At 48.2% G+C, this 13,117-nt stretch overlaps 1 protein-coding gene across 2 annotated transcripts in view; it reads right to left on the reverse strand.

Annotated features, from left to right (window-relative positions):
• Cdh3 (cadherin 3) overlaps positions 1-13,117 on the reverse strand; it is a 50,309-nt gene that overhangs the window by 18,985 nt on the left and 18,207 nt on the right. Inside the window, exons 3-7 of one of the 2 annotated variants that reach the window (XM_087900200.1) lie at positions 3,697-3,776; positions 2,623-2,748; positions 2,303-2,458; positions 2,058-2,202; positions 153-328 (exon numbers count right to left, since the gene is read on the reverse strand). In XM_087900200.1, coding sequence (XP_087756326.1) covers positions 153-328; positions 2,058-2,202; positions 2,303-2,458; positions 2,623-2,748; positions 3,697-3,776 — 683 coding nt within the window. Of the gene's footprint in view, positions 1-152; positions 329-2,057; positions 2,203-2,302; positions 2,459-2,622; positions 2,749-3,696; positions 3,780-13,117 lie in introns of both variants that reach the window. The other variant, XM_087900199.1, reaches the window with a different exon arrangement.

Genomic DNA, 13,117 nt, shown 5'->3' on the forward strand with positions numbered 1-13,117 from the left:
TCCACGGCTGCCCATGCAGCCGACCTGGGTCTCCACGGCTGCCCATGCAGACGACCTGGGTCACCACTGCCTTGCCTTGACCTTGGGGCAGCCACAGAAGCTTCCACTCTAGCCAGGTTTTGGCACAAAGTACCTTCCCAAAGGTCACTTACCTCCCGGTCCAGGCCACTGGAGATGACACTAATGGCCCCAGTGCTTTTGTGGATGGTGAACATGAGGTCATGTGGCTCCTTTGGTTCTTGGCTGTGGATGAAGTACGCTATCACCCCATTGTAAGTGTGGATGGCATCGTCGTCATCTGTGGCTGTCACCTGCATCACAGAGGTGCCTGCAGGGGAAGGGGTCACTTAGCACCTTGCTCTCTCAGCCCAGTGCCAGGCTTGCCTACTCTGGAGCCCTGTGACGTTCTGCCAACACCACAAGGATCTCTCTCCAGCTCAGTGGCAGCCAGCTTCCTGGAACCCACTTGTCGTCACGCCCTTCTTTCCTGGGAAGTGGATCCTCAGTTTATGCTGGTCACAGCCAATGGGGACATTTTTCATATCTCTGAGCCTTTCAGCCACAGCTGTGACCATGGTAGCGACTTCCGATAAATTTGGAGAAAAGTTAACTCACGTTTATAATCCCAGGACTTTGGAGGCTGAGGCAGGAGGACTGCCCATGAGTTAAAGTCTGGCCATGACTACAGAGTAGAGAGATACTAAATAAATAGTAAGTATGTATGCTGTTCTTCAGCCTTCTGCTAAATGTAAGGGCTATGGCTCCAGCAGCCACAAGAGCTAGCCTAGGAACAGCAGAATAACAAGACAGGAAACCTGGGCCTTTAACTGAAGCCCTATCGCCACCTGGATCAACTGCCTCAGGGCTTTCTCAGGATCAGGAAGGGAAAAGCAAAATTTTCATCCTGTTAAGACTGTTTAGGGCAGCCTGATCTACACAACAGGCTCCAGGCAACAAAGGCTATACAGTGGGACCATGTTCCAAACAAACCCACACTACAACAGAAGACCTTTAGAAGCTGGGCATGGTTGCACATGCCTATAATTCCAGCACTGAGGAGGCAGAGGCAGGTGGCTTTCTGTGAGTCCAAGGCCAGCCTGGTCTACATGGTGAGTTGCAGGCCAGCCAGAGTTGTACAGTAGGACCAACATTTTTATCAGTGTTGGTGCAAGCTTGTTGTACTCAGGAGGCTATGGCGGGAGGGTCACAAGTTTGAGGCTAGCCGGGGCTACATGGGGAGATCTTGTCTAAAAAAAAAAAATCAAAACAAGCAAATAAAAACAACCAATTATTTTAATGGTGGGAATTTCTGTTATTGGACATCTCTGATCAACTCATCTCTGAAACACTCAGCCAGACGGCCAAGAGGTGATCAGTCCAGACTACTCCAAAATGGGGGGATAGCTCAGTGGTAGAGCATTTGACTGCAGACTACTCCAAAAAAGAAGAGGCCCCTGACCCTGTCCTTGTCCCCAGTGCCTGTCACTGAGTTTAGGAGCACACATCTGCTCCCTCATCTTCTATTCCTCTTCCCTAGTGATAGCAGCCTATTTTTGCTTTCCCGCTAGGCCTTGCTGCTTGCCCTGTGGCTGCAGAACTTTGGCTGGATCCTCCACAGTAAACCCTTTCTCTCTTCTGTACGGTGCTGGTGCCCAAGGCCTCTCATACAGTCAGCAAGTGTTCCACCCGAGCTGTACCCTCTGTGGCGTGGGTTATTCCTAACCTTTACAGACAGTATTTCAAGGTTGATACTCCCATTTGGGTTGAAAAGCAGAGATAGGTCATGGATGTACCCAAGGTCACAGGCAGTAAAGAGGCAAAGTCCAGATTTAACTCTGAGCTTCTAAGTCTGGCTGAGCCCAAGCTTCTGGGAAGTCCTCAAACGGGAGGAGCTCTGCCACAGGTCAGGCTTGATCAGAACTCCCGGGGTGGACGGGAGGGGCGGTGTGATGAGGGAATCTGACACATAGCGAGGAGGTTCCGGGCTGACCTCCAGAAGCTGATCCCCAACTAGATCTGGACCCCACTGGCCCAGGGCAGCCCCTCCCCAATCTTACCCGGTGTTGCTCCCTCAAGGACCCTCCCTCTGAAGGTCTCCTGAGTGAACTTGGGCTTGTTGTCATTCTGGTCTGTCACGATGATGGAGATGTTCATGGGCTCTTCCACAGAGGCCCCGTTCTCAGACACGGCATGGCCAAAAAGCTGTAGGCACAGAGGTGCGGGGTCAGCTGGTGTTCCCCCCTCATCAGGCCTTGGCCTACCTCAGGAAACACATCTACCCTGGATACTAAAGGCTACTTACCTCATACTTGACAATCTTCTCCCTGTCCAGTGGCATATTCAACAGCAACCAGCCTGTCTCCTTCTCTATGGTGAAGACGCCCTCGGGCGGACTGTCTGCTCCAGGCCCAGTGATGCTGTAGAAAATCTTGGTGCCTCTGTCCTTATTAGATTTGAGCTGGAAACAAAATAAAATGACAGCTGACCAAGTGACAGGTGCCTCACCTGGTGGCAAGGAACCTTCTGCAGCCCCCACCCGGCAGCAAATAACCTTGCTCTCAGGTCTTCAGACAATAAATCCTGCAGGCACCAGTGTGACCCAAGTGGAAGGCACAGTCCTACCTGATTCAGCCTCTGAGGGAAAGGACCCTTGCCGTTCTCGGGGACGGATATCGGCGGCATCACCCACTCTCTCTTGCGTCTTCGTAAGATGCGTTTGGGCAGGGCGCTCACCGCGGGCGTCCCTGCCTGCAAAGAAAGGTGTGAATATGTTAGCTTTTACACGAAAGAAAAAGGGGGCAGGTGTGGTTACACACATAATCCACACTGGATCCATAATCCAGCAGCGCTCAGCAGGCCGAGGCAAAGATCAGGATTAAAAGTCACCCTCAGCCACCAGCAATTTGAGGAACTGGAGGACCGCCTAAATCATGAGACCCCGTGCCAAAAAAAGGCCCAGTAATAACACTTATAATATTAAAAATAAAGGAAAAGAAGAGGAAACGTCTATTTTTATTTGTATATACGCAAGTAATAATTGTCCTAAACGTGTGTGACACACAGAAGGACACCAAAGGGACAGAACCTGCTCACCGCGGTTATCTCTGCCTTCTCAAGAAGGCGGGCAGGGGTACGAGCAGATGGAAACAGAGGCTCTCTGTGATATGGCTTTAAATAGTTTTGTTTCGAACATTTGACTATTCAAAAAATTAAAAGGCACTCGGAAGCCGGGTGGCGGCGGCACATGCCTTTGATACAAGCACTCGGGAATCAGAAGCAGGTGGAACTCTGTGAGTTCGGGGCCAGTGTGGTTTACAGAGTGAGTTCCAGGACAGCCAGAGCTGCACAGGGAAGACACCAGGAAGCATGGCCAAGTGCCTCAGGTCTACAATCCTAGAGGTTCACAGGATTGGCAGTCCTGTGTTGAAATGACCCTTACTTGGGGTTAACATGGTAACATGGACCAAACCGGAAGGGAGGGACCTAAGGAGCCTTAGTGAACAGGGTGCTGGCAGTCATGACCCTCTTCCCACCTCATGGGCTGCCTCTCTAGTGCCTCCTACTGGGAAGCTTCAGTCACAGTCACTTCTCTGCTCGGGGTTTACTTAGCGCTCACTGCTATACCAATCAGACTGGCCAGCAGTAATCTGAACGCAGCATCTTCCTTTTGTCCTGAAGACAGACATGGCGTTTTACCTGGGCTGTCCCGCTGCCCAGCACAGTGATTTCTCCATGGTCAGCACCATGCATCTCATGTCTGGTGTGTCCAGTCAGGGCTACTGTGAGGAAAAGAGAAAGAGGGAATTAGAAAGCCACCCCCTGACTAGATTAAGGACTACCAAGTGGTAGCATCCGGAGTCTCTGTCCAGCAGGTGGTTACAAGTCTCAGATGGCGTTTCTACGCGTCGTCTTACCATTATTTTAAATATTTTTTTCATTTGTATGTATATGAATGTATGCCGTGTATGTCAGGTGCCCGTGAAGGACAGAAGAGTCAGATGCTCTGCAGCTGGAGTTGCAGGTGTTGTGAGCCCCCGATATATGAGTGTTAGGAACTGAATTCAGGTCTTCTGGAAAAATAGTCCATGTCCTTAACCACTGAGCCACCTCTCCAGCCCCTCCATTTGGTCTTGGTGGAGGGAGGACCACCTCACCATCGGCTTGTGTGTTCAGCCCCTTTGTTCACCAGGCCGGAGAACCAGGGCTGGGAGCATTCACAGCATCAGTTGCTGGTAGCCTTGTTGAGTTACATCTAAAGGAAGGCGATTTCCTAGAGGCAATCTACACACAGTAGGCATCCAAGGACGTGACACTGTGTGATCCTGTTACCCACAAACACTTTCCGCAGTTTCTGGTAATTTAAGTTTGTCATACTTCTTTTCAATTCTACCTGCAAGGCCCCTTCTACCCTAAAAAAGTTTTATTTATTTTTATTTTATACATACAGGTGTTTTGCCTGCCTGTGTGTCTGTACACCAAAGAGGGCAGAGAAGGGATTCGGATTTCCGTGGTACTGAAGTTACAGGTGGTTGTGAACCACCATGTGGTTGCTGGGAATCGAACCTGGGTCCTCTGGAAGAGTGGCCGGTTCTCTTAATCACGGAGCCATCTCCCCAGCAGTTGGAGTTACTGACTACAAGTCCAAGCTAGCTATTAGTCCCAACCCCCTTGACTTTGTGTTGCTGGGGGTCAAGCCCAGGGCTGAGTGAATGCTAGACAATATGGAGTCGCACTCCCAGAGGGAGGATGTGGAGAAACCAGATGCCTCGCATGCATGGCTGGTGGGAACGTGTAAGTGACTAGCCACCGTGGAAAGGTCTGGCCGTGGCGCTGGAGAGGTGGTCACCGTTGAGTACTGGCTACTCTTTCAGAGGATCTGGGTTCAATTCCCAGCACCCACACAATGGCTCACAACACCTGTAATTCTAGTTCCAGGAGATCTGACGTCTTCTTCTGGCCTCTGTGAACACCAAGTACGCATGCAGTGCATAGACAGACATGTAGACAAAACAACCACACACATGAAGTACTACGATTTGAAAAAAAAAATTAAATTGGAGTCACAAGGCTAGGCATGTAGCTCAGTAGTAGAGTGCTGTCTCACATGTACAAAGCCCTGAGGTCAATCTCCAGCACTTTTTTTTTTTAAACCAAAAGTGCATGTTAAGGTGTCCACAGCAGCACTGCTCAGCACTGCTGCAACCGGAAATGGTAGGTGTCCATGGAAGCAGCCCGGACAGAAACACGGCGGTATCATCACACTTTGAAATGACTCAACTGCAAGGACGTGCAGCAAGGAGGAGAAGCAAAGCCAGAGAGAAGGCAGGATGCACGCCCCTGGGGGAAGAAACACCCCCTCCCCCAAACAGCCGAAGCTGGCAGTCTCGGTAGTCCAGACAGACCCTGTAATAAAAGACAGAGTAAGAGGAGAAAAACAAGCTTATTAACGCATTCAGTATGTGTCACACAGGCAAAGACTCCGTGTGGCTAGAACTTCACACGCCTTCCTCAACAATGAACAGTGCAGTTCAGAGAAGCCACAAGACAAAGGGAAGCACTTACAGAGGCAGGAAACTGATGTAAATCCAGGGAGCAAACTCATGGAGCAGCGCAAGGTTTCTTTACTGATAAGAGCGGCTTTCAGAAAGGAGAATTATAGCCTGTTGGGGGAAAGCTGGGAGGGCAGAAAGGGCCTTCTCCCCTTTCTTCTCTACCTGCTGACCACCTCTCCAGCCCCTGCATTTGCATCTGTATCCATCCATCCATCCATCTTTATTCTTTGTGCTAAGTATCGAATCCAGGGCTTAAACATGCGGAGTATATACTCGCTCACCTCCTTCTTTCCTTCCTTCCCTCTCTTTGCCCCTGCCTTCTCTCTCTCTCCAAAGTCTTCTTATACAGCTTTGTAGACCAAGCTGGTCCTGAACTCAGAGAGTCATCCTAGGAGAACTGAAATTAAATTAAAGGTGTGCACCAACATGCCTGCCTCTTGTGGTGCTTTTTAATTGCCTTTTGTTCAAAAATATTTATATCCCCCAGGCATCTTCTGGGGCAACACATTTTGGTTTCCTGTAGCAAGATTCTACCACGTGAACCTGGGAAGCTGGCAGAGATTACGGAGGTGGATGAAGTCAGTCAAAGGGGCCCCAGGGCTTAACTCCCATAAGGAGCCACGGGCAGCCCACAGGAGTCCAGGGCCGGCTCTCAGGAGACCCAGAACCCCAGAGCTCCAGAGCACACACAGTTAGGCACACATCCTCCTGGAAAGCTGGAATGTGCGAGTAGGAAAGCGAAGACTGCTTAGAGACAGCCCTGCCTCCTCTCTGAGGAGTCCTGGGCTAACACACTTGGCTGGGGAAGAGGGGAAGAAAGGAACCCAGGCTTGATTCTATTTCAGAGGGTGCCAGGAATCATGAGAACCGTGGAGTGGCCCGGGCTTTTATTCTACTGCACATGTCTGCAGGCTCACCCGAGGAATTTTGCTTCTTTTTAATCCTAGAAAGAGGACCAGGAACAACAGAAGTAAGATAAAGACTAGCCAGGCAGTGGTGTTGCTCACCTTTAATCCCACCACCTGGGAGGCACAGGCAGGTGGCTCTCTGTGGAGCTTGAGACCAGCCTGGTCTATAAAAGCGGGTTCTACAACAGCCAGGACTGTTAAACAGAGAAACTTTGTCTTGAAAAATGAAGAAAAAAGAAGATAAAGACTAAATCATCTTAAATATAATAAGCGTGTGCCATCATGTCCAGGTAATAGGTTTAACATGTTCATTAAAGTCACATAGCTAGGCAATGAAAACGCTAAAAGTAGTTCCCAGACCTATCTGGAACCTGTCATTACCATAACCACCCCAGTCATGTGGTCTTTTTCATCTTCCCCAAAACTTCCTCCACTTCCCATTATTCCTCATCTACAGAAATAACCGAGATCATTTTTAAAGCCAGCTTTTTTGTTGTGTTTCACCTTAGGTGTATGGCAGTTTTGCCTGCACATATGCTAGTACAGCACTCACGTGCAGTACCTGAGCAGGCCAGAAGAGGGCATCAGACTCCCTGGAAATGGACTTATATAGGGGGCTGCGAGCTGCCCAATGTGGGTGCTGGGAACCAACATGGGTTCTTGGCAAGAACAGTATATGCTCTTAACTACTGCGCCATCTCTGTAGCCCACCATATTTTTATTTTTAAAGCCTGTTAGTTGTGAGTATCAATGTTTGAATTCAGAAATTCACCTGCCTCTGTCTCCTGGGATTAAAGGTGTGCACCAGAACCATTTGGCATGAACACCGACTTCTTTTTTTTTTTTTGAAAGTAAATTTTATTAAATTATAAAAGTTTCCATTTCCGCCCCTCTTCCCAACACCCTCCCACTCCCCCCACTCCCTCTCCTCCTCCCTCTTCGTCCCTTAGGGCAGTCAGGGTTTCCTGCCCTGTGGGAAGTTCAAGTTCCTCCCCCTCCCTCCAGGTCCAGGAAGGTGAGTATCCAAACAGACTGGATCCCCAAAATCCAGAATATCCCCAAAATCCAGAATATGCAGAGGAAACAGGTCCCAGTATCATAGTCAATGGCTTTTCAGAAAGACTTCGGGCCAGCCACATTCAGAGAATCCGGCCAAATTCCGAGAATCTGGTTAGATCACGTCCTCGTTCAGACCCAGTCCAACTGGTCTTGGTAAACTCTCATTAGATCCGTTTCCTTGTATCAGTGGGTGATAGCATCCCTCGCAGTACTGATTTCGTTTTTCATGTTCTTCCTCCTTCTGCTCCTCATTTGGACCTCGGGGGGCTCAGTCTGGTGCTCCAATGTGGGTCTCCGACTTTATCGCCGTCCTTCGCCAGATGAAGAATCTGGGACTCTTGTCTATTTCCTACCTCCTGGTGGATAGCTAAATAATCTTCATCAGGTTCATCTTCTTATTTAGCTTCTCTAGGATCACGAATAATGGGCTCAAAGACCTTTAATTATGGTTAGAATCCACTTATGAGTGAATACATACCGTGTTCCTCTTTTTGGGTCTGGCTTACCTCACTCAGTAAAGCGTTTTCTATTTCCATCCATTTGCATGCAAAATTCAAGATATCATTGTTTTTTACCGCTGAGTAAAACTCTAATGTGTATATGTTCCACACCTTTTTTAACCATTCTTCTATTGAGGGGCACCTAGGCTGTTTCCAGGTTCTGGCTATTACAAATAGTGCTGCTATGAACATAGTAGAACAAATGCTTTTGTAGTATGTTAGGGAATCTTTAGGGTATATTCCCAAGAGTGGAATTGCTGGGTCCTGAGGGAGGTTGACTCCCAGTTTCCTGAGAAACCGCCACACTGATTTCCACAGTGGCTGCACGAGTTTGCATTCCCACCAACAATGGATGAGTGTTCCCCTCACCCCACATCCTCTCCAGCATAGGCTATCATTGGTGTTTTTGACTTTAGCTATTCTGACAGGTGTAAGATGGTATCTCAAAGTGGTTTTGATTTGCATTTCCCTGATCGCTAAGGAGGTTGAGCATGACCTTAAGTGTCTTCTGGCCATTCGAAGTTCATCTGTTGTGAATTCTCTGTTAAGTTCAGTACCCCATTTTTTAATTGGGTTAATTAGAGTTTTAGTGCCTAGTTTCTTGAGTTCTTTGTATATTTTGGAGATCAGACCTTTGTCTGATGAGGGGTTGGTGAAGATCTTCTCCCAGTCAGAAGGCAGCCTTTTTGTCTTACTGACAGTGTCCTTTGCTTTACAGAAGCTTCTCAGTTTCAGTAGATCCCATTTATTCATTGTTTCTCTTATTGTCTGTGCTACTGGGGTTCTACTTAGGAAGAGGCCTCCTGTGCCTATATCTTGTAGACTACTTCCCACTTTCTCTTCTATCAGGTTCAAAGTGGACGGATTAATGCTGATGTCTTTAATCCATTTGGACTTGATTTTTGTGCATGGTGATAGATATGGATCTACTTTCATTTTTTTACAGGTTGACATCCAGTTATGCCAGCACCATTTGTTAAAGATGCTTTCCTTCTTCCATTGTATACTTTTAGCTCCCTTGTCGAAAATTAGAACACCGACTTCTTGATGCAGAACTTGGATTAATTTATTAAAAGCTTAGATTTGGAAGACCACCATTCATCTTACAGAACCATCACGAGGACCACACAAATCAGAACACAAAACATTACTCTGTCGACCACACACAGCATCCTCTAGCATCCTCACCAAGAGGAAACTCCAAGGTGAGATGACTTGCCTAAACCCATACTGCTAAAGAGTAGATTTAGAAGCAGAACCCAGCAGAGGCTAAAGTCAGATTCTTCAGCAAGGCATTCATTCAAACCCGTGCACCCATGACATCTGCCTAGAAACCACGCGAAAACTGCTTCTCCACAAGCATCTCTAAATTCCTACAGGGCGTTCTGAAGCCACTTTTTCTTAACCATCTACACCATCCATCAACTTGATCAACAATGCCTGGCTGACACAGCAGAAGTGCAGGGACAACTTAAATGCGCATCAGTGAGGGATTGACTTTGTTAGGTCATCATCCATTCAATGAAACAGGAAGCTATGAACAGGGCAGGAGAGCTAGCTCAGTGGTGAGCACTCGCCTAGCATATGCGGCCTTGGATTTGACTCCCCAGCACCCAAAAAATAAACAAGCTATAAGAGATGGGCATTCTTATTCTGTAGTCTATGAGAAGATCCTAGGCATACTGCTAATAAATCTTAACGTCTTAATAGTAGAAAACGATCTGTTTCCCTGCTAATATGCTCATTTGTACTTCATTATTTATTTGATATTGTGTGTGTGCGACAATGGTGTATTGACCAGGACCTTACACATACCAGGCAAAAACTATGTCACTGAGCTACAATCCTAGTCCACATGTGTCCTTTTAAAGCTGTATTTGAGAGCTGGAGAAATGGCTCAGTGGTTAAAAGCACTTCCTCATCAATCACAAGGAATGGAGCTCAGACGCCGGCAGCTATGTCAAGAGGTTCACAGATGTCTGCAGTTCCAGCTCCTGATGGGAGTTGATGCCTTCTCCTGGACTCTGTGTCCATCCCCCCATAAATAAAATGGAAAACACCACCAACAAAAACTGAAAAGTATCTCTGAAAAGCAATTCAAAAGAAATAGGCTCCTGGGCAGAGAATCCTGTAGCTGGGACAAAGATGAGGTGATTATTTATCGCAGACCATTCTGGAGTCCCATGGTTACTACCGTACTCTTTTTTTTTTTTAAGGTTTATTTATTGATTATCTATACAGTGTTCTTCCTGCATGTATGCCTGCAGGCCAGAAGAGGGCACCAGATCTTATTACAGATGGTTGTGAGCCACCATGTGGTTGGTTGCTGCAAACTGAACTCAGGACCTTTGGAAGAACAGCTAGTGCTCTTAATCACTGAGCCATCTCTCCAGCCCTCGGACAGCTATTCAAAACACTGACTTAACATTTGCCAGGCCCGGTATTGTATGCCTATAATCCCAGCCCCTAGGAGGTGGAAGCAGGAGAATCAGTTCTCTGTGCTTGTCAGCTGTCACTGTCCTTGGCTGTATGAGAGCCTATCTCAAAACAACAAACATAAAAAATGTAATAGTTACTTTCGTTTCTGTTCTTGAACTGCAGGAGACTCCAGCAGCTCCCTGGTCTATCCTTCCAGGTTACCCAGCAGGGCACTAATAACTTCCCCAATACTCATAAGCCTTAAGCCCCCCAAATTCTAAAATATGCCATACATGTCCGCAGTAAGCCAGAAAAATCTCCTCCTATTATCCACACACTCTGCTCCTAAGGAATGCCAGCACACCCTGTTGCCCTGTCTTCTGGCACTTCCCACTAACACATGGTGCTGGACGTTAAGATCTCAGTATCTAGGGTGCCCATCTATTCTCAGAGGGGACAGTGCCAGCAATCAAGCAGTCAGCAGTCATGTATTAATGGGTGTCTCGGCCTCCCCCGCCGGCTGCATATTCCAGACACATCAGCTCTAACCCACATTCAACAGGAAGCAGGATACAACCAAGGGGCAGGCGTTCAGGCAGGCAGGGACATGCTTCAAACACCCGCTCTGCTGGAGACACTCAGCTAAGTGTTTTCTTTCCCAGTCCCGGGAAACAATATCACCTTCAAGGTAGGTATTACGCTTCCAATCCGGCAACTCAGCAAACAAGAGGCTGTAGGGGCAAAGGGAGAGAGGGTGCTTTGAACTGCCCCCAGAGTCAGCTTCAGAGAGAAAGTCCCAACAGCTAAAAGGCCGCAGGACTTCAAATCTTGAAGGCAGTCAGTGAATAACACGGAGGTCCAGCACACTCAGCTGTCAGCCGCATGCCTACGAAATGGTGTGAGCGTCTGGGAATTCAATCTACTCATCTGAAAAGTGGGAATAATGATCATGTGTGCCTGGTCCAGGATAAGACTTTAGGAAAAGGTACTGTCAATCTATGTAAGCACAGTTAGCCAATGCATCCAGATCCAAGCCTTGGCTTCTATCAGCTCCCTTTGTATGCTGTGTATATGTGTGTCATATATGTGTATGGCACCTACACGTGAGTGTGTACATAAACACATATGTGGAGGCCAGATCAATGTATCAGGTGTCTATCTCGGTCTACCTTATTGCCTTGAAAAGTCTCTTATTGAATGAGAAGTGGCCCCCATGACGTCCCCCACCCACCCAGGACCCCCTCCTCCAGCTGGGCTGACTGGACAGCAAGTCCTCCCAGGACCACCACCCAGTCTCCACCCTCAATGATGCTGGCTGGGGTTACAGGCTTTCATGTGGGGGTTTGACCTCAGGTCCTCATGCTTGCAGGGTAAGCGCTCTTATCAGCTGAGCCAACTCCCTGGTTCCCTTACCCTTTTGAGGTAAGGTTTGCTATGCAGCTTAGGCTGGCCTGGACTTACTAACGTAGGCTAGGCTGGCTTCAAACTTGCATTAATTTCCCTGCCTTGGCCTTCCATGCACTAAGATAACAGGTGTGTGCCACCACACCCAGCTGGCCTTTTTTAAAAAGATTTAAAAATTTTTATGTGTACTTTTAAATTTTTTGAGTGTTTTGTCCAAATGTGCATGCAATACCAGCAGCAGCCAGAGAGGGCACGAGAGTCCCTGAAACAGCAGTTACAGAAAGCTATGAGGCGTCACATGGGGCTCTGAACCTGAGGCTTCTGTAAGAGCAGCCAGTGCTCATAACCCCTGGACCATCTCCCCAGTACCAACCCTCCTCTAACTAGTCCTTTCTAGACCACAGGAAAAAACATCTCCCCATCTGCAAAAAGGTTAGCTGTGATTGTTATACCTGAAGAGCCAAGAGAGTAAGCAGATGCTCGGTGCCCAAGAACATAGAAGAAAACTGGCTCAGTCTGCTTCTGGAAGGGCTGTCTTCAGCGGGTGTGTGTGCGTGTGTGTGTGTGTGTGTGTGTGTGTGTGTGTGTGTGTGTGTCTGCTCTGTGGCTCACTGGGGGAGGCAGAGGATGGAGATCTCACAGACACACGGACCTCTCTAGGGAAACTTGCTGGGGCATCTGTGAGAACATGAGTCATTTTCTCTGAAAGCTGGGCATCAGAGAAACTGCTGAGAGGTTAAGCCCCGGGGCGGACCATTACAGCTTCCTCCTGGACGCTTCCTGGAATCTGTGGCTTTCTGCCACTGTCTCAGACTAAAGCTGAGCCCCAACCCCGGTCTCATCATCACTCATCCTGCGTTGGCCTTGAGAGAAGATACTTGTTCCTGGCTGTGAAGCTCTCAAGGCCTCACATCCTGGCTAACTCACGGGGGCATGAATGGGCTTGTGTCACGCTCTTTCTGAGGTGAGCTGATGAGCACCAAGGAATACATGACGCAATGGTTCAAACTTCAAGGCTGGAAAACAAAGGCCTAGACAGTTCTGACTTCCACACCCACCCAAGGCCTCAAAGCCGTTTGACTGCTGCAGCTCGCTTTCCCCACAGGGCTTTGGACAGGAGAACAAACTCTAGGAGAAGTGCCTGCTGGACCCTGGGAAACTGACAGCTTTCAGATGGGACTGTTTCTATAGAAACGAGCAAGAACGTCAACAAAGAAGATCAGAGCCTCGGGTTTCTGCTCTAGATAGGAGACACTCGATAGAATCTGGAGTCCCT

The sequence above is a fragment of the Myodes glareolus genome, chromosome 22 (genome assembly GCF_982192425.1).
Source record: "Myodes glareolus chromosome 22, mMyoGla1.1, whole genome shotgun sequence".
NCBI classification, from domain to species: Eukaryota; Metazoa; Chordata; class Mammalia; order Rodentia; family Cricetidae; genus Myodes; species Myodes glareolus.